Source organism: Stegostoma tigrinum, chromosome 22, assembly GCF_030684315.1.
Source record: "Stegostoma tigrinum isolate sSteTig4 chromosome 22, sSteTig4.hap1, whole genome shotgun sequence".
Lineage (NCBI taxonomy): Eukaryota > Metazoa > Chordata > Chondrichthyes > Orectolobiformes > Stegostomatidae > Stegostoma > Stegostoma tigrinum.
In genome coordinates, this window is record NC_081375.1 from 7,691,243 (window position 1) to 7,718,883 (window position 27,641).

The following is a 27,641-nucleotide window of genomic DNA, read 5'->3' on the forward strand; positions in this document are numbered from 1 at the left end:
GCAATACCCACATCCCACAATGGAATTAAAAGCATATGCAAGAACATCAGACTAACAGACTCTGGAATATCTACACTTTCATAGAAATATAGAAAATAGGTGAGTAGGCCATTCTGCCCTTTGAGCCTGCACCACCATTCAATACTATCAGGACTGACCATGTAATCTCAGTATCTCTTTCCCGCTTTCTCCCCATACCCCTTGATCCCTTTAGCCACAAGGGCCACATCCAGCTCCGTCTTTAATATATCTAATGAACTGGCCCCAAAACTTCCTGTGGGAGAGAATTCCACAGGTTCACAACTCTGAGTGAAGAAATTATTTTTCATCTCAGTCTTGAGTGACTTACCCCTTATTCTTAGACTATGACCCCCTGTTCTGGACTTTCCCAACTTTGGGAACATTCTTCCCACGTCTAACCTGTCCAGTCCCATCCAATTCTATATGTTTCTATGAGATCACCCCACACCCCCGCCACCAACCCCCCTCCCCACAGCCATTCTTCTAAATTCCAGCAAATACAAGCCCAGTCGATCCTGTCATTCCTTATATGTCAGTCCTGCCATCCCAGGAATCAGTCTGGTGAATTTTCTCTGGACTTCCTCAATAGCAAGAATGTATTTCCTCAGACTAGGAAACCAAAACTTTACACTATATCCAAGGTGTGTGGCCTCACCAAGGCCCTGTATAACTGCAGCAAGACATCCTTACTCCGATACTCAAATCCCCTCACTATGAAGGAGACCATGCTATTAACTTTCCTTACATCATCCTGCACCTACAAGCCCACCTTCAGTGACTGTTCCACCATGACATCCATGTCTCATTGCACCTCACCTTTTCCTAAACTGCCACCAAGAAGATAATAATCTGGCTTCCTGTTTTTCTCCACATTTATTTGCATTTGCACAATATTTTCCCACTAAGCCAGTCTGTTCAATTCACCCTACAGCCTCTTAACATCCTCTTCAAAGCATACACCGCATCTAGCTTAGTGCCACCTGCACTTTTGGAGATATTGCATTCAATTCCTTCGTCCAAATTGTTAATGTATATTGTGAACAGTTGGGGTCCCAGCACTGAACCTTGCGGTACCCCACACGTCACTGCCTGCCGCTCTGAAAAGGACCCATTTATTCCAACTCTATTTCCTGTCTGACAACCAGTTCTCCATCCATGTTAATACATTACCTCTGATACCCTGAGCTTTAATTTTGCATACTAATCTCTTGTGTGGAACCTTGTCAAAAGCCTTCTGAAAATCCAGATACACAGCATCTACTGATTCACCATTACCACACTACTAGTCACATCCTCAAAAATATCCAGAAGGTTTGTCAAGCCTGATTTCCCTTCAGGGAATCCATGCTGGCTAGGATCAATTTTGTCACTGCTTTCCAAATGCTATGTTATTATATTCTTAATGATTGACTCCAGCTTTATCCCCACCACTGATGTCAGACTAACACACAGTCACTAAGTACCTGTTTAAAAGAGAGAGAGAGATTTACAAAAAGTATTTAAACAGATACTTAGTGACTGTGTAACCAATTATTACATTTGTGTTGAATAACTTTTGTTACAATAATAAACCAATAACTGTATCAATTAAGAAGGATAGTGGTTAGATCATCTTGTTTAAAACATGATATAGATAAGGTATCTAACTGTCATCGTGATATCTGGATAATCATTTTATTTGTCAATTTCATTGGTAATTGTTTTAAATGATGCTAGAAGACCATTATATGAAGGAACAAAGGTAGGCCATTCAGCCCATCAAATCTCCGCAACCATTCAGTGAGAGCATAGCTGATCCGTCATTCGCAACTCCACTTTCCTGCCTTTTCCCCATAACCCTTGATACTCTTGCCATAAATGTGTGTCCCCAAATAATTGACATTTCTACCCTGGGAAAAAAAGAGTCTGACTATCTATTTATTCCATGCCTCTCATAATTTTGTAAACTTCTATCAGGTCATCCTTCGTCCTTCAATGTTCAAATGAAAACAAACCAAGTTTGTTCAATCTCTCTCCAAACCGGGTAAATTTAGTAAACTGAGATAACAAGGTGTAGAGCTGGATGAACGCAGCAGGTCAAGCAGCATCAGAGGAGCAGAAAAGCTGACGTTTCAGGTCTAGATCCTTCTTCAGAAAATTTAGTAAACTACCTCTTTATTCTCTGCAGAGCCTCTACATCCTTCTGGCAGTGTGGCAACCAGAAGTGTACACAATATTATAAATGTTGAATTTCTGTACAGCTGCAACGTGACATGCCAATTTTTATATTCTGTACCCTGGCTGATGAAGGCAAGCATGTCAAATGCCTTCTTGACCACATCTGTTTTGTTGTCATTGTCAGGGAACTGTGGATTTAGAACATAGAACATAGAACAGTACAGCATAGAACAAGCCCTTCAGCCCACGATGTTGTGCCGACCATTGATCCTCATGTATGCACCCTCAAATTTCTGTGACCATATGCATGTCCAGCAGTCTCTTAAATGACCCCGATGACCTTGCTTCCACAACTGCTGCTGGCAACGCATTCCATGCTCTCACAACTCTCTGTGTAAAGAACCTGCCTCTGACATTCCCTCTATACTTTCCTCCAACCAGCTTAAAACTATGACCCCTCGTGTTAGCCATTTCTGGCCTGGGAAATAGTCTCTGGCTATCAACTCTATCTATGCCTCTCATTATCTTATATACCTCAATTAGGTCCCCTCTCCTCCTCCTTTTCTCCAATGAAAAAAGTCTGAGCTCAGTGAACCTCTCTTCATAAGATAAGCCCTCCAGTCCAGGCAGCATCCTGGTAAACCTCCTCTGAACCCTCTCCAAAGCATCCACATCTTTCCTATAATAGGGCGACCAGAACTGGACTTGAACAGATTTGTATGCCCAAATCCTGCTGTATCCTCTGGCAATCCTCCTTACTATCCGCAGCTCCTCCAATTCTTCTATTGTCTTCCGCTCATCTACCTCTGCTTCTAAGTAAGAGAACATTGACAGGATTCCATTCATCTGAGACTTGACTAGTTCTGAACTGAAGTCCACCAAAATCAACTGTTTAGCAATACTACTGATAGTCACATGTGAGTGCCTTGGGTGCTTTGCAGTGCAAAAGTTATTTTTCCAATAAAGGTGTAAATATTAAAAAAAGAACTCCTTATGAGTAATATGCTTCTTGCTGTAAATGGAGACCTGTGGTTGGCAGGCTTTCAAAAGGAACTTAGAGTTATGGACACTCTCAATACATCGGCTAATGCCTGCGGGCTTTATTGATGAAACAACCTCAGCAAACGCTTAGCATAATCTGTGGCTTGTAACAATGTTCAATTAAGTCAATTGTATCAAACAAAACTTTGAAAGGTTCCTGTGGGTAGAGCAGATTGTATACCAACTCCTTGACTACAAAATGTGTTCCTTTAGAATGTGTAACCAAACTTGAGGCTGAGGTTATTGAAGAGGTGTTTAATGTTGATGACAATGCCCCTGCCTTGCACCTTATTACTGGCGAAGAGATTTCACAATGGTGTTACAGCAAAATACAAGCAGTGATGACAAGTATAACATGGATACGCAACAGGTGGAGAAAATACCAGTAGATGACATTGTAAAGATGTAAGGCAATTTCATAAATGCACTGGAACAACATGACTTCTTAACCGAGCATACTTTGAAAGAGAGAGCAAAACTAATGAGACAGATGATGCTGGAAAAACTTTTCAAGTGGGGCTGCCAACAATGTACGCCAATTTTACAAGATCCATTTCCTGGTCTCATGTCAGCCCCATTGTCCCAGCTACAGAAAGTGGACCTTTTAGAAGCTCCAATTGCCAGCTTTTCAATTACGAATAAATAAATTTGAATAAATTTAAGTTCTTGTTTGTACCTGTTCATGTTTCTAAGTTCCTTCATTCACATACAGTAGCTGGTCTAAAGGCTGCTGAGCAGCATAACCCTGAGCAAATTAACTCGACTGTTAAAGCACCGCAGCCCTGCTCTACCCCCATATGCCAATCCTCATTCTCCCCGCCAGTGCTCACCACAACACTCTCTCACCCCTCTGAACATAGTTTCATATTTTTTTCAATGTAATCTGGCAAGAAAATCTACCTCAGGTGAAGTCAACTGTGCTTTACCCGAAAACCAAAAGTATCCAAATTTCAATGCATGATTAATCCTGAATTTTTTGGATATAAGGATACCCAACCTGTATGTAAAAATCCTCTAACTATCTGCCTCATTAATGGCTAGTTTCCTGTCATATTTTGTTTTCTCCTTCTTTATTATTTTTGTCATCTTGTTTTTTTGAAACTTTCCCAATCCTCGGGTTTACCACTAATCATTACCACATTGTGTGTTTTTGTCATCCAATTTGATACTGTCCCTAAATTCCCTGGTTAACCATGGTTGCCTTAATCCCTTACTTCTTACTCATCAAGCTGTGTCTTTGCTGAGGGTCATGAATTATTTTCTTCAATACTTGCCATCATTCCTCAGACATTTTTTTCTGCTAAAATTCATTCCCAGTTCATTCCAACCAACTCTGCCTTCATCCTGATGTGCTTATCCTTGTTTAAATTTAGCACAACTGTTTCCAACTTGCTCTCACACTGAATGCTAAATTCTACTATATTACCCTTACATTTCCCTCAGGAAATCTTTTACACTGGGATCATTCATTAAACCTACCTCACTACACATCACCAGATCAAATATTGCCTGATCACTGGTTGGATCCACAACATATTGCTTCAAGAAACTGCCCCTAATTGAATTCTTCTCAGCTGCCTTAATCTGTTCTGATTTCCCAAATTTGATTTCATTATGTGCATCAGTGAAAGGGCTTGAGCCTTTTGTGCGAGAGTAGCATACCTTTTTTTTCAATGTAAGATTGAGTCAGGTATGAAGTTGGTACAGTTGTGTGCTTGGAATAAATTTAGGAACCAGTGAGGCTGAGAGGATTACAAAGAAAACTGCCAAAATCAGTAATTTGTTTAAATATTGTTTTTAAAGTTATCATATTTGTTGTTGTATGTATTTTTGTTGATCTAATTTATCAACATTGATAAATGTTTGGTAATATTTGACCTGGTATTACAGATATCAAGAAATATTTCCTTACTGATTTTTCTTTAATACCTTTTCTGAAGCTTACACCACTTCTGGTTTTGGATATCTTGTCTCACATGCCTGGAGTTCCTGGGCTTTTTATTGCCAGTGCCTTTAGTGGCACTTTGAGGTACGTAATATGTTACCTTCGCTTTTGGAATTCGCAGCATGTCACCTGGAATTAAATTTTAATGAAATATGTATTTGTGCAAAAAATACTGCTAATAATATTGGTATTAAGAAAAATGTTTGAATGCTGATGGAGATGCAGGAGGGAAACAGTGAGCTCTTTGTTTCATACTGTATATGGTGAGCTGCTGAATCATACTGGTAAGTGCTGAATGCTAGGAACTGAGTCAGCCCAGTGTAAATGAAAGATGACAATAGTAGGTGCATGGGAGTAAATTCATTGTCTTCCAATGGCTTCACAGAGAGGCACTGTGAGCCTTAACAAATTCAAGAAGAAGTAAAACAAACAAACAAAGAAACCTGTATCAGAGATAATGGGAACTGCAGATGCTGGATAATCCAAGATAATAAAGTGTGAAGCTGGATGAACACAGCAGGCCAAGCAGCATCTCAGGAGCACAAAAGCTGACGCTTCGGGCCTAGACCCTTCATCATTTTGTGCTCCTGAGATGCTGCTGGGCCTGCTGTGTTCATCCAGCCTCACATTTTATTATCCTGGTGAACCTCCTCTGCACCCTCTCCAAAGCATCCACATCCTTTTGGTAATGTGGCAACCAGAACTGTACACAGCACTCCAAATGTGGTCGAACCAAAGTCGTATACAACTGCGACATGACCTGCCAACTCTTGTACTCAATACCCCGCCCAGTGAAGGAAAGCATGCCATATGCCTTCTTGGCTACCCTATTGACCTGCGTTGTCACCTTCAGGGAACAATGGACCTGAACACCCAGATCTCTCTGTTCATCAATTTTCCCTAGGACTTTTCCATTTACTGTATAATTCACCCTTGAATTTGATCTTTCAAAATGCATCACCTCGCATTTGCCCAGATTGAACTCCATCTGCCATTTATCTGCCCAACTCTCCAGTCTATCTATATTCTGCTGTAATTTCTGACAGTCCCCTTCACTATCAGCTACTTCACCAATCTTAGTGTCATCAGAAAACTTGCTGATCAGACCACCTACACCTTCCTCCAGATCATTTACATATATCACAGACACCAATGGTCCCAGCACAGATCCCTGTGGAACACCACTGGTCACAGGTCTCCAATTTGAGAAACTCCCTTCTACTACTACCCTCTGTCTCCAGTTGCCCAGCCAGTTTTTTATCCATCTAGCTAGCACACCCTGGACCCCATGTGACTTCACTTTCTCCATCAGCCTGCCATGAGGAACCTTATCAAACATCTTACTGAAGTCCATGTATATGACATCTACAGCTTTTCCCTCATCAATCAACTTTGTCATGTCCTCAAAGAATTCTATTAAGTTGGTAAGATATGACCTTCCCTGTACAAAACCATGTTGCCTATCACTGATAAGCCCATTTTCTTCCAAATGGGAATAGATCCTATCCCTCAGTATCTTCTCCAGTAGCTTCCCTACCACTGACGTCAGGCTCACCGGTCGATAATTACCTGGATTATCCTTTTTAAACAAGGGGACAACATTAGCAAGTCTCCAGTCCTCTGGCACCTCACCCGTGTCTAAGGACGCTGCAAAAATATCTGTTAGGGCCCCAGCTATTTCCTCTCTCGCTTCCCTCAGTAACCTGGGATAGATCCCATCCGGACCTGGGGACTTGTCCAGCTTAATGTCTTTTAGGATACCCAACACTTCCTCCTTCCTTATGTCAACTTGACCTAGACTAAGCAAACATCTATCCATAACCTTAACATCTGTCATGTCCGTGATAATGGGAACTGCAGATGCTGGAGAATCCAAGATAATGAAATGTGAGGCTGGACGAACACAGCAGGCCCAGCAGCATCTCAGGAGCACAAAAGTTGACGTTTCGGGCCTAGACCCTTCATCAGAGAGGGGGATGGGGTGAGGATTCTGAAATAAATAGGGAGAGAGGGGGAGGCGGACCGAAGATGGAGAGAAAAGAAGATAGGGGGAGAGGAGAGTATAGGTGGGGAGGTAGGGAGGGGATAGGTCAGTCCAGGGAAGACGGTCAGGTCAAGGAGGTGGGATGAGGTTAGTAGGTAGGAGATGGAGGTGCGGCTTGGGGTGGGAGGAAGGGATGGGTGAGAGGAAGAACAGGTTAGGGAGGCAGAGACACGTTGGACTGGTTTTGGGATGCAGTGGGTGGAGGGGAAGAGCTGGGCTGGTTGTGTGGTGCAGTGGGGGGAGGGGACGAACTGGGCTGGTTTTGGGATGCGGTGGGGGAAGGGGAGATTTTGAAGCTGGTGAAGTCCACATTGATACCATTGGGCTGCAGCGTTCCCAAGCGGAATATGAGTTGCTGTTCCTGCAACCTTCGGGTGGCATCATTGTGGCACTGCAGGAGGCCCATGATGGGCATGTCATCTAAAGAATGGGAGGGGGAGTGGAAATGGTTTGCGAGTGGGAGGTGCAGTTGTTTATTGCGAACTGAGCGGAGGTGTTCTGCAAAGCGGTCCCCAAGCCTCCGCTTGGTTTCCCCAATGTAGAGGAAGCCACACCGGGTACAGTGGATGCAGTATACCACATTGGCTTCATGTGGAAAGTCATCTTGGGGCCTGGGATAGGGATGAGGGAGGAGGTGTGAGGGCAAGTGTAGCATTTCCTGTGGTTGCAGGGGAAGGTGCCGTGTGTGGTGGGGTTGGAGGGCAGTGTGGAGCGAACAAGGGAGTCACGGAGAGAGTGGTCTCTCCGGAAAGCAGACAGGGGTGGGGATGGAAAAATGTCTTGGGTGGTGGGGTCGGATTGTAGATGGCGGAAGTGTCAGAGGATGATGCGTTGTATCCGGAGGTTGGTGGGGTGGTGTGTGAGAACGAGGGGGATCCTCTTTGGGCGGTTGTGGCGGGGGCGGGGTGGGAGGGATGTGTTGCGGGAAATGCGGGAGACCTGGTCAAGGGTGTTCTCGACCACTGTGGGGGGAAAGTTGCAGTCCTTGAAGAACTTGGACATCTGGGATGTGCGGGAGTGGAATGCCTCATCGTGGGAGCAGATGCGGCGAGGCGGAGGAATTGGGAATAGGGGATGGAATTTTTGCAGGAGGGTGGGTGGGAGGAGGTGTATTGTAGGTAGCTGTGGGAGTTGGTGGGCTTGAAATGGACATCAGTTACAAGCTGGTTGCCTGAGATGGAGACTGAGAGGTCCAGGAAGGTGAGGGATGTGCTGGAGATGGCCCAGGTGAACTGAAGGCTGGGGTGGAAGGTGTTGGTGAAGTGGATGAACTGTTCAAGCTCCTCTGGGGAGCACGAGGCGGCGCCGATACAGGCATCAATGTAACAGAGGAAGAGGTGGGGTTTGGGGCCTGTGTAGGTGCGGAAGAGGGACTGTTCCACGTAACCTACAAAGAGGCAGGCATCTCCCCTTCCCTCACCGCTTCCGTTCGTCCCCTCCCCCCACTGCACCACACAACCAGCCCAGCTCTTCCCCTCCACCCACTGCATCCCAAAACCAGTCCAACCTGTCTCTGCCTCCCTAACCTGTTCTTCCTCTCACCCATCCCTTTCTCCCACCCCAAGCCGCACTTCCATCTCCTACCTACGAACCTCATCCCACCTCCTTGACCTGTCCGTCTTCCCTGGACTGACCTATCCCCTCCCTGCCTCCCCACCTATACTCTCCTCTCCCCCTATCTTCTTTTCTCTCCATCTTCGGTCCGCCTCCCCCTCTCTCCCTATTTATTCCAGAACCCTCACCCCATCCCCCTCTCTGATGAAGGGTCTAGGCCCGAAACGTCAACTTTTGTGCTCCTGAGATGCTGCTGGGCCGGCTGTGTTCATCCAGCCTCACATTTCATTATCTGTCATGTCCCTCTCCTTGGTGAATACCGATGCAAAGTACTCGTTAAGAATGTCACCCATTTTCTCTGAATCAGCACATAACTTTCCTCCTTGTCCTTAAGTGGGCCAATCCTTTCTCTAGTTACCCTCTTGCTCTTTATATATGAATAAAAGTCTTTGGGATTTTCCTTAACCATGTTTGCTAGCAATATCTCATGTCCTCTCTTAGCCCTCTTAAAGACAGAGAAATTCTGGAAAATATTATTGAAGATTTTAAAATATAATCAGACATGTTACTAAGAATAAGCAGACATCAGCTCTTCCAACTATCCTACCACTCTCTAACCCAGGTACAAGATGCATTCAGAAGTAATGTTGTCTAAGTTTTGCCCCTTTTTTGCAGAGCAAAACTCAGTTTATTCCCTGTTTGCCCCAGGAAAATATAAATAAATATTGCTAAAACCTACATTTTTGCGCAAATTAATTGTTGTAGGTATGTAAAGGACACAGTAAAACTTTGCATTGAACCACAAGACAGGTTTTCTCTGATTTTAGACTGCATGAAAGTTTCTGGCACTTATTGGCTGCCAGTCGGCTTTCTACCAGAACAATAAACCTGGAGTGGACAGCGCCACCTACCTACACTGCCAGATAATCAAAGACCACAATATTCGAGATAACAAGGTGTAGAGCTGGATGAGCACAGCAGAACACGCAGCATCAGAGGAGCAGAAAGGCTGACATTTCGGGTCCAAACCCTGATTTGGCAGCACCAAGGCTGAGGCCAAAGCTGTTTCTGGCACAGCACCTCTTGACCCCAACTTGGAGAATCATGACTGCTATGAGCTGGCTGTAGGGGTGGTTGGAAGTGAGGGCTGTCTGTCAGTGACCACACCTCTGCCTTCAATCTAGTCCCTCAGTTATGCACAAAATAGTGCAGAACACCCACTCCCCTTGCCCCACACATGCACCAAACTGACAAGCAGGGGCACTGATCTACCAAGAGATAACAAGGTGTAGAGCTGGATGAACACAGCAGGCCTACAACTGGTCTACCAGTCAGGTAGGGCAGCTTTTTCTTGTTCCACCTGGAGCTGAGGTCCACCTGAGGAGCACAGGTAAGATAAGGCTCTTCAATGATTGTTAATTGACCACTTAAATGCGTCAATTGGTGATAGAGAGAAACATCAACCATGGCCCGTCATGCCCCAAATCAAATTTCTGGGGTTTTGGGAAGGGAGCAGGGGTCCCTCTGGTGCCTACCCCAACAATCAGATGCCCTTCCCTACCACTCTTTGGGTGGAATTCCGCTCTTAAATTTTTCAGTACACATTGCATTTTCCTAGAGACATGCTTGTCAATGAGGAGAGGCCAAAGGGGCATATTTATTTATAAAGTAGGTGAGTTTAAAAACTGACCCATCAAATTACTCCAGCCAAAGTTAATGTGAATATGTAGATTCTAAATTCATTTGATATGTGTTGTTTCTGTTATATTTCTGTTATAATTCCTGTTTTATTCTTCATGTCCACAGCACAATCTCCTCGGGCATCAATGCTATGACTGCAGTCTTGGTGGAAGATATTATAAAACCAAACTGGAGATCATGGGACCATCTTTCTGATGATAGGAAGACACTGATCTCAAAGTTTCTAGGTTATCTTACAACTTCTGAAATTCCAATAGGACGGAGCTTGAAGTACAGAAAGAACAATGACATAATTTAGTGTGACATTTCACTTGTCTATAAAGGCACATCATAAATTGCTTGTTTTGATGACACGGGGTAGTCACTGACTATCAGATGCAGCCTGCATTGATCTTTTTCTGGAGCAGTTGAAGAGTAAAATGGCATGTGCAACGAACTGAAACTCTTAACTGGTGCCCGGAAAGACATTAGAAAACTGTTGCTTTTAGCCAGCTAATAACCATTCTTCATGTTTAGGGTATTTATAAGCATGTTGAGGTTGGTTGGCTCGCTGAGCTGGTTTGCTGTTCCGCAGACGTTTCGTTACCGTGCTGGGTAATGTGCTTACCAAGCGTGGTAACGAAACGTCTGAGGAACAGCAAACCAGCTCAGCGAGCCAACCAACCTCAATACCCACAGCCAGAGCTACAGATCTACTCCAAAACCTTATTTATAATCATCTTTGCATGTTGTGACAAAGTATTCAGTAACAGTTGGCATTGAGTGATAAGATCTTCAAAGTTCTAATTAGTCCTTTTGATCTATGCATCATCTCAATGTTCCAGGGTGTTCCACTGCTACCCGTGCCGCTTCTCCAGTCCATAGGAGTTGTCATTTTCTTGATAACTTCCTTTTTTTTCCAACTCTTTTATCTTGTTGTTTGGGCTAGACTTGTGGGTATTTGGAACTTTAGCAGATGCAGAGTTGGTCTCGCACTGTCACCTACTTCAAGATAACATTCTCCAAGTGGCTGTCCAGGATCTGTAAAAACGTCTTAATTATTTTCCAGTATCTATGGCTTAGCCACCTGTAAAATGCTGCAAATCTCTTCTGGTTACTAGCCCAAGTTTCAGACTTGCTTCAACTGAGATGAGTGAGTTCTACTTACTGCCTTCTATTTGGAACCCAAAATCTTCATTTTTCTTGTTATATTTGTTCTTGTGGCACAAGGAACATTATATTAAGGAGCCACAAGCTTACTTTTGAGGGCTTTATTTGGGTCACCATCTTGAACTACTTCATACAAGTCTATCAAAATTTGACAGCCTCTTGATGTTCTCCTTTTGTCATCATTTTTTAATAGTCACAAACCATTTACCGCATTTAAACCTGATGATACCAACCTCCTATGTGGTGTAGGGTTATTTATCAGAATCATCAGTTGATATCTCTCCAGCAGCAGCTTTATACGCTTACTTCGCTTCTTTCTAGCTAAGCACTTATACAGGAAGTGATTCAGCTGTTTGCTCTTCCCACAATAGATACGCTTCCTTCACTTTTGTGTGATGTCCTGAATAAATTTATATCCAGCCCCTGACTTTGATCTTTCTGCTGTCCTGTCTACAAGTATTTAGTCCTTTTTCCCGACCTGTTCTAATTTAGCCCAGAATGTCTGGTAGCGTGAGGCAAAGCCTCATTTTATTTCCCACTAACATTATCTAGCTGATGATTGACGATCTCAAAGCATCTGCACATATGGATAGCTTTCTTGAGAATAAGTTTCTCTTCTCTCAGCGGGCATGCACCACAGCAGGATCTTTTATGCCTTAGATAATCCTGCCTCTGAAGAGATCATCTCCCTATTATCTAAACAGATTCTAACCAGATGTATTAGTCATTTGCCGATCAATATTCCCCCTCTCTTTGTGAACTCTCGTGTTGAACTCACACGCACAGACAAAATAGTATGGGGTTCAAAGTGTATCTTCAAAACTTTCAAAGTCTCTGCAGTTTGGCATTGTTGCTCCTCAGTAAAGTCTAGGCTGTAACATTCTTTCCAAGTCACCATTTGCAGGATTTTAATTCCTGTTGGCTCAATTTTTAAAATTAATTCCTTTGCTGTTTAATAATTCTACAACTGAGTGGAAAGATTCCAATTGTGTTTCATATTTCATTTCCACAGCAGCTGGAAGCAGAAATCTCACAACCACTTTGACTCATCAACTAAAATTGCAGAATCCTGTTGTATTAACTCCTTTCTTGTTGTTTCTTTTAGTAGCTGGCTTTCTTGTGTCTCTGAAAATTCACATTTATTCAGTTAGACCAATCCTGACACCATGTTTTAAATAATGTTTAATGCCTGCCACAAGCATCCAAATGCTCCCCACCCATCCACTTAACACCAGAGCCAATTTAATGCCAACTCATATTAAATCCATGCCTCCACAACTACACTGCATACTGTACTTGCATTGACCATGCCAACTCATCCAGTATTTACTATAGGCAAATCATAGGAACAACGTTGAAATTAAGTAATATCTAATACAACCTTTACTGCAGTTAAAAAAAAAGACATTGCAGTTCACAAAAGCCCAGTCAAAAGTTTTAAATCACCTTGAGTGTTCTTGGCCTAACCGCCTTCAGTTGCTGCATCAATGACTTTTACTCCATATTAACATCAGAAATGGGGATGGTCGCTGATGATTGCACATTATTCAGCACCATTCACAGCTCCTCAGATACTGAAACAGTCCATGTCCATGTGCAACAAAACCTTGGCAATACCCAGGTTTGGGCTGATAAGCGGAAAATTACATTCACATGCAATGATTGCCAAGCAATGGCCAATTCCAACAAGAAAGGATCTAACCATCTTGACATTCAAAGGAATTGCCATCACGGAATCCCCAACTACCAGCCTGCTTAGGATTACATTGCCCAGAAACTGAGTGGACTAGCCATGTAAATACCATCATACAAGAGCAGGTCAGGGATTGGGAACCATGCAGTGAGTAACACATCTGCTGTCTCCCCAAAGCCTGTTGGCCATCTACAAGACACAAGTCAGAAATGTGATGTAGTACTTACCTGAATGAGCGCAGGTCCAACAACCCTCTAGAAGCTTGACACCATCCATGACAAAGCAGCCTTCTTGATTGGTAGCCCATCCACCATATTAAACGTTAATTTCCTTTACTCCGATGCACAATGGCAGCAGTGTATAATATTTACAAGATACACCATAGTGATTCACCAAGCCTTCTTCAAACCTGCAATTTCTACCATCTAGAATTGCAATGGCAGCAGATATATGGGAACAAGCCACCTGCAAATTTGCTTCCAAACCACACACCACCCTAGCTTGATACTGTTTTCCATTTCTGCACTGTGCTGGGCAAAATCCTGGAACTTCCTCCCCTACATCACTGTGGGTGTCTCCACACACGAAGGGCTGCAGCCATTTGAAAACAGCCCAACAACTCCTCCTCCAGGGTAGTTAAGGATGGGTAATAAATGTTGGCTTCATCAGCGACACCTACTTCGCATGAATGGATAAAAAGTACAGAATTATATACATATACATACCTCAAAGAGAACCAGTCCCTGAGTTTGTTTGTTGAGAAGATGAGCCTTGCCAGCTGGGAATATTCCAGATTTAAGGCCTATCCTGTTCTACTTGTGCTGAATGTAGTAGAAGTTGTCCCAGTAACAAAAATAAACTGATGAAATTAAGAAAAGTGCAGTATTCTAAATGCCCACAGACAATGCATTCCTGCTGATTTTCTTCTCTATTTTATTTAGCTATGGCATTCGGGGTTTTGACAATGCTTCTTGCAGGCTTAACTTCTCTCTTAGATGAAAATGTAATGCAGGTAAACACATGATTAAGTAAAAGTATAAAATGGATGTGACTTGATTTACAAAATTCAATTCAATAGCAATGTTATAATTTGTGTTGATAAAATAGTGTTTATTTTCTTTCTCAGCTAATCCGAAGTATTGATGGACTATTCCTAGGACCTCTGTTGGGTATATTCACTTTAGCAGCTTTATTTCCAAATGCCAATAGCAAGGTAAGACTATGCACAGGAATGCAATCCCATTCCTATCCCCTAGATAAATCAAGTAGTGTAAGGAATAATTTCATGGCCTTTTCTCAGTAGTTATTGTTCCTGTTTTCACTTCGAAATATGTTCATGACTTCATCATGCTGCCTACATTTTATGAGTCTTTACTAGTATCCAGTAGGGGAAATGTGTATTATTCCCAATCTCAAATTGTCTTGTGATTTTTTTAAACTTGCTTGTTATGATTTTGCATTCATTGTTCATGTTAAATAATTTGCTAATTTCTACCATTTCCAAACAGTGATTGTACTTGAAAAACAATTATTTGCCTAAGAAAAAAATTGGAAGATCCTAATGATGTAAAAGGTGTGAGATAAATCCAGCTTCATTCTTTCTTTCTGCCAGTCTTGAAAAAGAGTCATACTGGACTTGAAACATTCACTTGTTTCACTCCATGGATGCTGTATGACCTATTGAGTTTCTCCGTCCTTTTCTGTTTCAATTAAAGTAAATGCTTATGCCATTACTCCAAGGTTTGTGTCAATGTTATGACAGGGAATTGGAAGAAGCCCTGAGAAACATCCAACTGATTATATCAGATGAATACTCTTCTGTTAGCAGTGTACAAGTAATTAAAACAATGTTAACTGAGCATGCAGCCAGAAGGCCTGGAGTAATCAATCTCCCCAGGCTTCCGACAATATCCTGATCACAATGTTTTATTTGATTTCATTAATCCCAGGGAGCATTTGTGGCTATGCTGTTTAGTTCTGCCTTGAATTTGCTTTTGGGAATTGGCTCCCAGGTGTACCCACCTACTGCGAAATTTACAAAGAAGCTGGAGACATCAGGAGCGGGTTGCCATCTTTTTAATATCACTATATCAAGCTCCACCAATGTGACATCTTTACTCACAACCATAGAAACACCTGCAGCACCAAATAAAACGTAAGTCAAATTGTTTATCCAAACTATAAAAAAAGAATTGGTTCTGTTGTCATAATGCACTTGAGAAACTGCGCAGAAACTCAAGCCCCACTAATCCCCGGATTGTCACAAACAGTAAAGGTATAATGAAATTACTCAAAAGAAGCCACTCCTCCATTTACATATCTAATGAATTCAGGTTAGCAGGAAGTGCTGACCAGGTTTCAATATTTAACATGATTTACTATTTGTTACAAAGAAGTAAATTCTAACCAGAGGCAAACAAGGTGCCTCAACAGGGTTACCAACTAGTGAATTAGAACTAGACCTAGATCTTTGAACTTACAGTTATTTAATAATGTTGGGACCTTTTCTTCCATTTTGCGTTTATTAACAAGTTGTGAACTGAAATGAGAAAGACCTGTTTTAAGAGCAATGTTTTACAGAGTGGTTATAGTATTGAAAGGCAAGTAATGTGACACCCATGGCAAGCATTATAAACAACTTCAGAGATAGTAGGAACTGCAGATGCTGGAGAATCTGAGATAACAAGGTGTAGAGCTGGATGAACACAGCAGGCCAAGCGGCATCAGAGGAGCAGGAGAAGGAGTATAAATAACGTTTGAACAAGCAGTAATTGAAGTTGGAGTTGGAGGTGATTTGGAGGGAGTGTGTGAACTTAGCCTTTCCTGACACCACCATGTTGATTGGTCAATGGACTAGCAACAAGGTCATTGATGACAGAGACTTTTTGACTGCAACAGGTGTATCATTGGCTCTAGGATAAGTAAACAGCTCAGAGCTGAGAGAGAGAGAGAGAGAGAGAAACATAGTTCCATGCAGATCAAGAGTGATTTTTTTGTTCTCAGCAATCAAAGTCGCTGTAAACCTAAAGAAAATCTTTTTATTTTTCCTGTAACAGCTGTTGTAAGCTGTGAATTCTAACTGATAAGTCGGAAACATTTTAATGAATGAACCAGCTACCTCATGTTTTATACTAACCAGTGGAAGCATCTGGAGAATGATGTCTGAATCAATGTGCTGACCAGCAGAAGAATCATAAGGATCAATTTAGTAATAGAATCTGGGAACAAAGACAACTCACCTGTCTTTCCAGATCTTTCCTGTCTGCCTCACATGCTGTATCCTATCTGTTTTACCTGTGTGTGTTTATGTGAGAGTTTATAAGGGAATCAGTATTTTAACTGATAGGGTTAATTGACAGTGGTTTTTAGCTGCTTTCCTATAGTTAGAGTTGTAATAAACATCAGTTCTTGTTCAGTATAGAAACCTGGTCTGGGCTTCATCAACCTGTGTCTGAAAGTCAGGAAATTGGAGGACATAAGGTACTTTATAAAATCTTTAACTTTTGTGACGACTTTGGGAATAGCAGCTCAATTTCCAGTGCATGACCCAAAACGTAGAAATAATAAACTAAATATACAATATAGAATGTCTATTATCAATAACTTAAGTTTAAATTCTACTTTAGGAACAGCCTATTTGAAGATATATTTTCCATATCCTATGGATACTACACCCCACTTGGATGCCTAACTGCAGTTATGATAGGTTTGCTAGTCAGTATGGTTACTGGTAAGTAAAATAAAGTTGTAAGAAATAAGAATCCTTAATAAATATTATCTCTTACAATGACAAACTTATCATCTTGTTGGCACTGTGTGATTTCCCCTCTTTGAAGTGTGCGTATGAGTCAAGTTAGTTTACATCATTTTCCAGTTTTATATGTTTCCTTCTGAAACGACCAGGAAATGATCTTCAGCATGAAGTAAACATAGAAACCAGTTTTGAAGTTTGTGATGGACAGTGAGAGAGCTAATCAGGTGATCTTGGGTGTCTATCTCACATTCATTGGTTAGAAAGGTTCAAACAAAGACCATATCAGTAAACCAGCGAACCATAAAAATAATGTGTATTAATAAATGTTTGGAGTCAGCTGGCCGTCCTCTTCAGCCAGCCATCTTCCTCAGACAGAAGATGGCCAGGAAAGATGGAGTAAGACCAAGGGAAGAGTTCACCCAGAAAGCAGGATCTGCCATCACACACTACTGAGTCAACCAATGTTTCATCCTCTGGTATCAGTGAACTAACCTCAACCATCACAGGTTGTACACTTACATAAAGTCATAGGGGTGCGTATAGCACAGATAATGGCCCATTGGGTCTGCTACAGTCAAAAATATGCACCTAACTATTCTAATCCTGTTTTCCAACTCTTGGTCCACAGCCTTGTATGCCTGTCCATCACAAGTTTCTTCTCTGTTTAACTGACCTATCATCTCTAAACTGTTGCTTCTTAATAATCTAAAATCAGCTAATTTAAAATTACTTGTGAATCATTGACTGCCTATCTTGGGAGTTATTGGTGACTCACAGACACAAAGTCTTACATTTGATATTTTAGACGTTGGGGTGTTAGGCTTGTTGGTTGGTGTTAATCTCAGTTAATGGATTTGAAGTGACACCTAATTATTCACCTCATTCTTCTATTGATATGATCCCAGGTGATGACATGTCTGGATAATCAGATCCCAGACTGACATCTGGCCTAATAGATCATAGAGACAAAAAGTGCGGCAGATGCTGGAATCCAGGGCAGACAAACAGGAGGCTGGAAGAGCACAGCAGGCCAGCCCGCATCTGGAGGAAAAGAGCAGTCAATATTTCAGGTATTCCCCTTCTTCAGGACTGACTGCTCCTTTCCTTTAGATGCTGCCTGACATGCTGTGTTCTTCCAGCCCCCTGTTTGTCTGCCATGTTTACTTTGCTCAGTTACAAACTATCCCCGTGTATACAAAAATTCATCAGTTCTGAAAGATTTCCTCTGTGTCCAGTTGTTTTAAAAGAAATTACCATTGCTACAGAAATACTGATCATTAAACACTTCAGCCGCACAGAAAAACCAAATGTCACTAATTTTAAAATCACTATCCAAACTTAAATATACATGATATTTACACGCATACACAGCCTACATCACAACTCTCCTCAAAGAGTGAAAACAGATCTTTAAGAGGAATTTTCATTACTCATCAAAATTTAACTTCGCACTAATGCTGTGTCTCACTAACGGCAGTAACTTGCTGGCAGTAGTCGCTCCATAAAATTCACACATCCCAATGTCCCCAGCCAACCCCTTTATAATTGCCTGCTCCAGCCTAGCCTGCCCAGCTACATTGTGGTGAACAAGTTGACTGTGCATCCGTTGTCCTCATTCATTCCTCTCACCTCCTCCCCCTCCTCCACCCCCAAGTGAAGCCGTGTGCTGCTGATTATAGACAAACCCTCTCCCTCAGTACGTAGCAACCATATTTAAGTTCGCAGTTACCATATCACCCAGTGTGCTGCTATCAATAAAGAATTTACTTGAACAATCTCTTTTGCAGGCACATGGATAATTTTCTAAGAGGAATTGTACAGTGTGGTGAGAAATTGTGAAGCAGTTTATCCTGCAATCACGAAGTTCAGTCTTTCATGTTGTTTGGTTTGATTCAAATGAGATACATTAGAATGTTCTTCTCCCAGTTTAAAGTGTGACCTGTTTGACTTGCACATTTTGTAGGTTATCATCAAATTTAGTTCAAAGCTTTATTTCGGGTATCAACACCTCAAGGTTCCCAAATTGTTGTTTAAGCTAAACATATTTCTTCAGCACTCAAAAAGCAACTTATACACAACAGTATACATATACACAACAGTATATTTATACACAACAGTACACATATACACAACAGTATACTTATACACAACAGTATACATATACACAACAGTATACATATACACAACAGTATACTTATACACAACAGTATACCTATACACAACAGTATACATATAAACAACAGTATACATATACACAACAGTATACTTATACACAACAGCATACTTATACACAACAGTATACATATACACAACAGTATACATATACACAAAAGTATACTTATACACAACAGTATACATATACACAACAGTATACATATACACAACAGAATACTTATACACAACAGCATACATATACACAACAGTATACATATACACAAAAGTATACTTATACACAACAGTATACATATACACAACAGTATACTTATACACAACAGTATACATATACACAACAGTATACCTATACACAACAGTATACATATAAACAACAGTATACATATACACAACAGTATACGTATACACAACAGTATACATATACACAACAGTATACATATACACAAGAGTATACTTATACACAACAGTATACATATACACAACAGTATACTTATACACAACAGTATACATATACACAACTGTATACTTATACACAACATTATACATATACACAACAGTATACATATACACAACACTATACTAATACACAACAGTATACATATACACAACAGTGTACTTACACACAACAGTATACTTATACACAACTGTATACTTATACACAACAGTATACATATACACAACAGTATACTTATACACAACAGTATACATATACACAACAGTATACTCATACACAACAGTATACATATACACAACAGTATACTTATACACAACAGTATACATATACACAACAGTATACCTATACACAACAGTATACATATACACAACAGTATACTTATACACAACAGGATACATATACACAACAGTATGCATATACACAACAGTATGCAGACACACAACAGTATACGTGTACACAACAGTATACATATACACAACAGTATACTTATACACAACAGTATACATATACACAACAGTATACTCATACACAACAGTATATATATATATACACAACAGTATACTTATACACAACAGTATACTTATACACAGCAGTATACATATGCACAACAGTATACTTATACACAAGAGTATACATATACACAACAGTGTACTTATACACAACAGTATACTTATACACAACAGTATACATATACGCAACAGTATACTTATACACAACAGTATGCATATACACAACAGTGTACTTATACAGAACAGTATACTTATACACAATGGTATACATATACACAACAGTATACTTATACACAACAGTATACATATACACAACACTATACTTATACACAACAGTTTACATATACACAACAGTATACATATACACAACAGTATACTTATACACAACAGTATGCATATACACAACAGTATGCATACACACAACAGTATACTTATACACAACAGTATACATATACACAACAGTATACTTATACACAACAGTATACATATACACAACAGTGTTTTTATACACAACACTATACTTATACACAACAGTATACATATACACAACAGTATACTTATACACAACAGTATACTTATACACAACAGTACACATACACACAACAGTATGCTTATACACAACAGTATACTTATACACAACAGTATACATAGACACAACAGCATACTTATACACAACAGTATACCTATACACAACAATATACATATACACAACTGTATACTTATACACAACAGTATACATATACACAACAGTATACTTATACACAACAGGATACATATACACAACACTATACTTATACACAACAGTATACATATACACAACAGTATACTTATACACAAGAGTATACATATACACAACAGTGTACTTATACACAACAGTATACATATACACAACAGTATACATATACACAACAGTATACTTATACACAACAGTATGCATATACACAACAGTGTACTTATACAGAACAGTATACTTATACACAATGGTATACATATACACAACAGTATCCGTATACACAACAGTATACATATACACAACACTATACTTATACACAACAGTATACATATACACAACAGTATACCTATACACAACAGTATACATATACACAACAGTATACTCATACACAACAGTATACTTATACACAACAGTATACATATACACAACAGTATACATATACACAACAGTATACTTATACACAACAGTATACATATACACAACAGGATACTTATACACAACAGTATACTTATACACAACAGGATACATATACACAAAAGTATACTTATACACAAAAGTATACATATACACAACAGTATACTTATACACAACAGTATACATATACACAACAGTATACTTATACACAACAGTATACTTATACACAACAGTATACATATACACAACAGGATACTTTTACACAACAGTATACTTATACACAACAGGATACATATACACAAAAGTATACTTATACACAACAGTATACATATACACAACAGTATACTTATACACAACAGTATACATATACACAACAGTGTTTTTATACACAACACTATACTTATACACAACAGTATACATATACACAACAGTATACTTATACACAACAGTATACTTATACACAACAGTACACATACACACAACAGTATGCTTATACACAACAGTATACTTATACACAACAGTATACATATACACAACAGCATACTTATACACAACAGTATAGTTATACACAAGAGTATACATATACACAACGGTGTACTTATACACAACAGTATACATATACACAACAGTATACATATACACAACAGTATACTTATACACAACAGTATGCATATACACAACAGTGTACTTATACAGAACAGTATACTTATACACAATGGTATACATATACACAACAGTATACATATACACAACAGTATACATATACACAAGAGTATACTTATACACAACAGTATACATATACACAACAGTATACTTATACACAACAGTATACATATACACAACTGTATACTTATACACAACATGATACATATACACAACAGTATACATATACACAACAGTATGCATATACACAACAGTATGCATATACACAACAGTATACTCATACACAACAGTATACATATACACAACAGTATACTCATACACAACAGTATACTTATACACAACAGTATACATATACACAACAATATACTCATACACAACTGTATACATATACACAACGGTATACTCATACACAACAGTATACTTATACACAACAGTATACATATACACAACAGTATACTTATACACAACAGGATACATATACACAACAGTATGCATATACACAACAGTATGCATACACACAACAGTATACGTATACACAACAGTATACATATACACAACAGTATACTTATACACAACAGTATACATATACACAACAGTATACTTATACACAACAGTATGCATATACACAACTGTATACTTATACACAACATTATACATATACACAACAGTAAACATATACACAACACTATACTAATACACAACAGTATACATATACACAACAGTGTACTTATACACAACAGTATACTTATACACAACAGTATACTTATACACAACAGTATACATATACACAACAATATACTTATACACAACAGCATACTTATACACAACAGTGTACATGTACACAACAGTATACTTATATACAACAGGATACATATACACAACAGTATACTTATACACAACAGCATATATATACACAACAGTATACTTATACAGAACAGTATACTTATACACAATAGTATACATATACACAACAGTATACTCATACACAACAGTATACATATACACAACAGTATACTCATACACAACAGTATACTTATACACAACAGTATACATATACACAACAGTATACTCATACACAACAGTATACATATACACAAAAGTATACTTATACACAACAGTATACATATACACAAGAGTATACTTATACACAACAGTATACATATACACAACGGTATACTCATACACAACAGTATACTTATACACAACAGTATACATATACACAACAGTATACTTATACACAACAGGATACATATACACAACAGTATGCATATACACAACAGTATGCATACACACAACAGTATACTTATACACAACATTATACATATACACAACAGTATACATATACACAACAGTATACTCATACACAACAGTATACATATACACAACAGTATACTTATACACAACAGTATACATATACACAAGAGGATACTTATACACAACAGTATACTTATACACAACAGGATACATATACACAAAAGTATACTTATACACGACAGTATACATATACACAACAGTATACATATACACAAGAGTATACTTATACACAACAGTATACATATACACAACTGTATACTTATACACAACATTATACATATACACAACAGTATACATATACACAACAGTATACTCATACACAACAGTATACTTATACACAACAGTATACTTGTACACAACAGTATACTCATACACAACAGTATACATATACACAACGGTATACTCATACACAACAGTATACATATACACAACAGTATACATATACACAACAGTATACTTATACACAACAGGATACATATACACAACAGTATGCATATACACAACAGTATGCATACACACAACAGTATACGTATACACAACAGTATACATATACACAACAGTATACTTATACACAACAGTATACTCATACACAACAGTATACATATACACAACACTATACTTATACACAACAGTATACATATACACAACAGTATACTTATACACAACAGTATACTTATACACAACAGTATACATATACACAACTGTATACTTATACACAACAGTATACATATACACAACACTATACTTATACACAACAGTATACATATACACAACAGTGTACTTATACACAACAGTATACATATACACAACTGTATACATATACACAACTGTATACATATACACAACAGTATGCTTATACACAGCAGTATACTTATACACAACAGTGTACATATACACAACAGTATACATCTACACAACAGTATACGTATACACAGCAGTATACTTATACACAACAGTATACATATACACAACAGTATACATCTACACAACAGTATGCATATACAAAACAGTGTACTTATACAGAACAGTATACTTATACACAATGGTATACATATACACAACAGTATACTTATACACAACAGTATACATATACACAACACTATACTTATACACAACAGTATACATATACACAACAGTATACTTATACACAACAGTATACATATACACAACAGTGTACTTATACACAACAATATACTTATACACAACAGTATACATATACACAACATTATACATATACACAACAGTATACTTATACACAACAGTATGCATATACACAACAGTATGCATACACACAACAGTATACCTATACACAACAGTATACATATACACAACAGTATACTCATACACAACAGTATACTTATACACAACAGTATACATATACACAACAGTATACATATACACAACAGTATACTTATACACAACAGTATACATATACACAACAGGATACTTATACACAACAGTATACTTATACACAACAGGATACATATACACAAAAGTATACTTATACACAACAGTATACTCATACACAACAGTATACTTATACACAACAGTATACATATACACAACAGTGTTTTTATGCACAACACTATACTTATACACAACAGTATACATATACACAACAGTATACTTATACACAACAGTATACTTATACACAACAGTACACATACACACAACAGTATGCTTATACACAACAGTATACTTATACACAACAGTATACATATACACAGCAGCATACTTATACACAACAGTATACTTATACACAAGAGTATACATATACACAACGGTGTACTTATACACAACAGTATACATATACACCACAGTATACTTATACACAACAGTATGCATATACACAACAGTGCACTTATACAGAACAGTATACTTATACACAATGGTATACATATACACAACAGTATACATATACACAACAGTATACATATACACAAGAGTATACTTATACACAACAGTATACATATACACAACAGTATACTTATACACAACAGTATACCTATACACAACTGTATACTTATACACAACATTATACATATACACAACAGTATACATATACACAACACTATACTAATACACAACAGTATACATATACACAACAGTGTACTTATACACAACAGTATACTTATACACAACTGTATACTTATACACAACAGTATACATATACACAACAGTATACTTATACACAACAGTATACATATACACAACAGTATACTCATACACAACAGTATACTTATACACAACAGTATACATATACACAACAGTATACATATACACAAGAGTATACTTATACACAACAGTATACATATACACAACAGTATACTTATACACAACAGTATACATATACACAACAGTATACTTATACACAACATTATACATATACACAACAGTAAACATATACACAACACTATACTAATACACAACAGTATACATATACACAACAGTGTACTTATACACAACAGTATACTTATACACAACAGTATACTTATACACAACAGTATACATATACACAACAATATACTTATACACAACAGCATACTTATACACAACAGTGTACATGTACACAACAGTATACTTATATACAACAGGATACATATACACAACAGTATACTTATGCACAACAGCATATATATACACAACAGTATACTTATACAGAACAGTATACTTATACACAATAGTATACATATACACAACAGTATACATATACACAACAGTATACTCATACACAACAGTATACTTATACACAACAGTATACATATACACAACAATATACTCATACACAACTGTATACATATACACAACGGTATACTCATACACAACAGTATACTTATACACAACAGGATACATATACACAACAGTATGCATATACACAACAGTATGCATACACACAACAGTATACGTATACACAACAGTATACATATACACAACAGTATACTTATACACAACAGTATACATATACACAACAGTATACTTATACACAACAGTATGCATATACACAACTGTATACTTATACACAACATTATACATATACACAACAGTAAACATATACACAACACTATACTAATACACAACAGTATACATATACACAACAGTGTACTTATACACAACAGTATACTTATACACAACAGTATACTTCTACACAACAGTATACATATACACAACAATATACTTATACACAACAGCATACTTATACACAACAGTGTACATGTACACAACAGTATACTTATATACAACAGGATACATATACACAACAGTATACTTATACACAACAGCATATATATACACAACAGTATACTTATACAGAACAGTATACTTATACACAATAGTATACATATACACAACAGTATACTCATACACAACAGTATACATATACACAACAGTATACTCATACACAACAGTATACTTATACACAACAGTATACATATACACAACAGTATACTCATACACAACAGTATACATATACACAAAAGTATACTTATACACAACAGTATACATATACACAAGAGTATACTTATACACAACAGTATACATATACACAACGGTATACTCATACACAACAGTATACTTATACACAACAGTATACATATACACAACAGTATACTTATACACAACATTATACATATACACAACAGTATACATATACACAACAGTATACTCATACACAACAGTATACATATACACAACAGTATACTTATACACAACAGTATACATATACACAACAGGATACTTATACACAACAGTATACTTATACACAACAGGATACATATACACAAAAGTATACTTATACACAACAGTATACATATACACAACAGTATACATATACACAAGAGTATACTTATACACAACAGTATACATATACACAACTGTATACTTATACACAACATTATACATATACACAACAGTATACATATACACAACAGTATACTCATACACAACAGTATACTTATACACAACAGTATACTTGTACACAACAGTATACTCAGACACAACAGTATACATATACACAACGGTATACTCATACACAACAGTATACATATACACAACAGTATACATATACACAACAGTATACTTATACACAACAGGATATATATACACAACAGTATGCATATACACAACAGTATGCATACACACAACAGTATATGTATACACAACAGTATACATATACACAACAGTATACTTATACACAACAGTATACATATACACAACAGCATACTCATACACAACAGTATACATATACACAACACTATACTTATACACAACAGTATACATATACACAACAGTATACTTATACACAACAGTATACTTATACACAACAGT

General features: G+C 38.1%; 1 protein-coding gene across 1 annotated transcript in view; it reads left to right on the forward strand.

Annotated features, from left to right (window-relative positions):
- LOC125463862 (sodium-coupled monocarboxylate transporter 1-like) overlaps nucleotides 1-27,641 on the forward strand; it is a 70,954-nt gene that overhangs the window by 31,296 nt on the left and 12,017 nt on the right. The window contains exons 10-15 of the mRNA XM_059653613.1: nucleotides 5,160-5,248; nucleotides 10,569-10,690; nucleotides 14,247-14,317; nucleotides 14,432-14,518; nucleotides 15,255-15,460; nucleotides 16,932-17,035. Of these exons, the coding sequence (XP_059509596.1) occupies nucleotides 5,160-5,248; nucleotides 10,569-10,690; nucleotides 14,247-14,317; nucleotides 14,432-14,518; nucleotides 15,255-15,460; nucleotides 16,932-17,035 (679 nt within the window). The remainder of the gene's footprint in view (nucleotides 1-5,159; nucleotides 5,249-10,568; nucleotides 10,691-14,246; nucleotides 14,318-14,431; nucleotides 14,519-15,254; nucleotides 15,461-16,931; nucleotides 17,036-27,641) is intronic.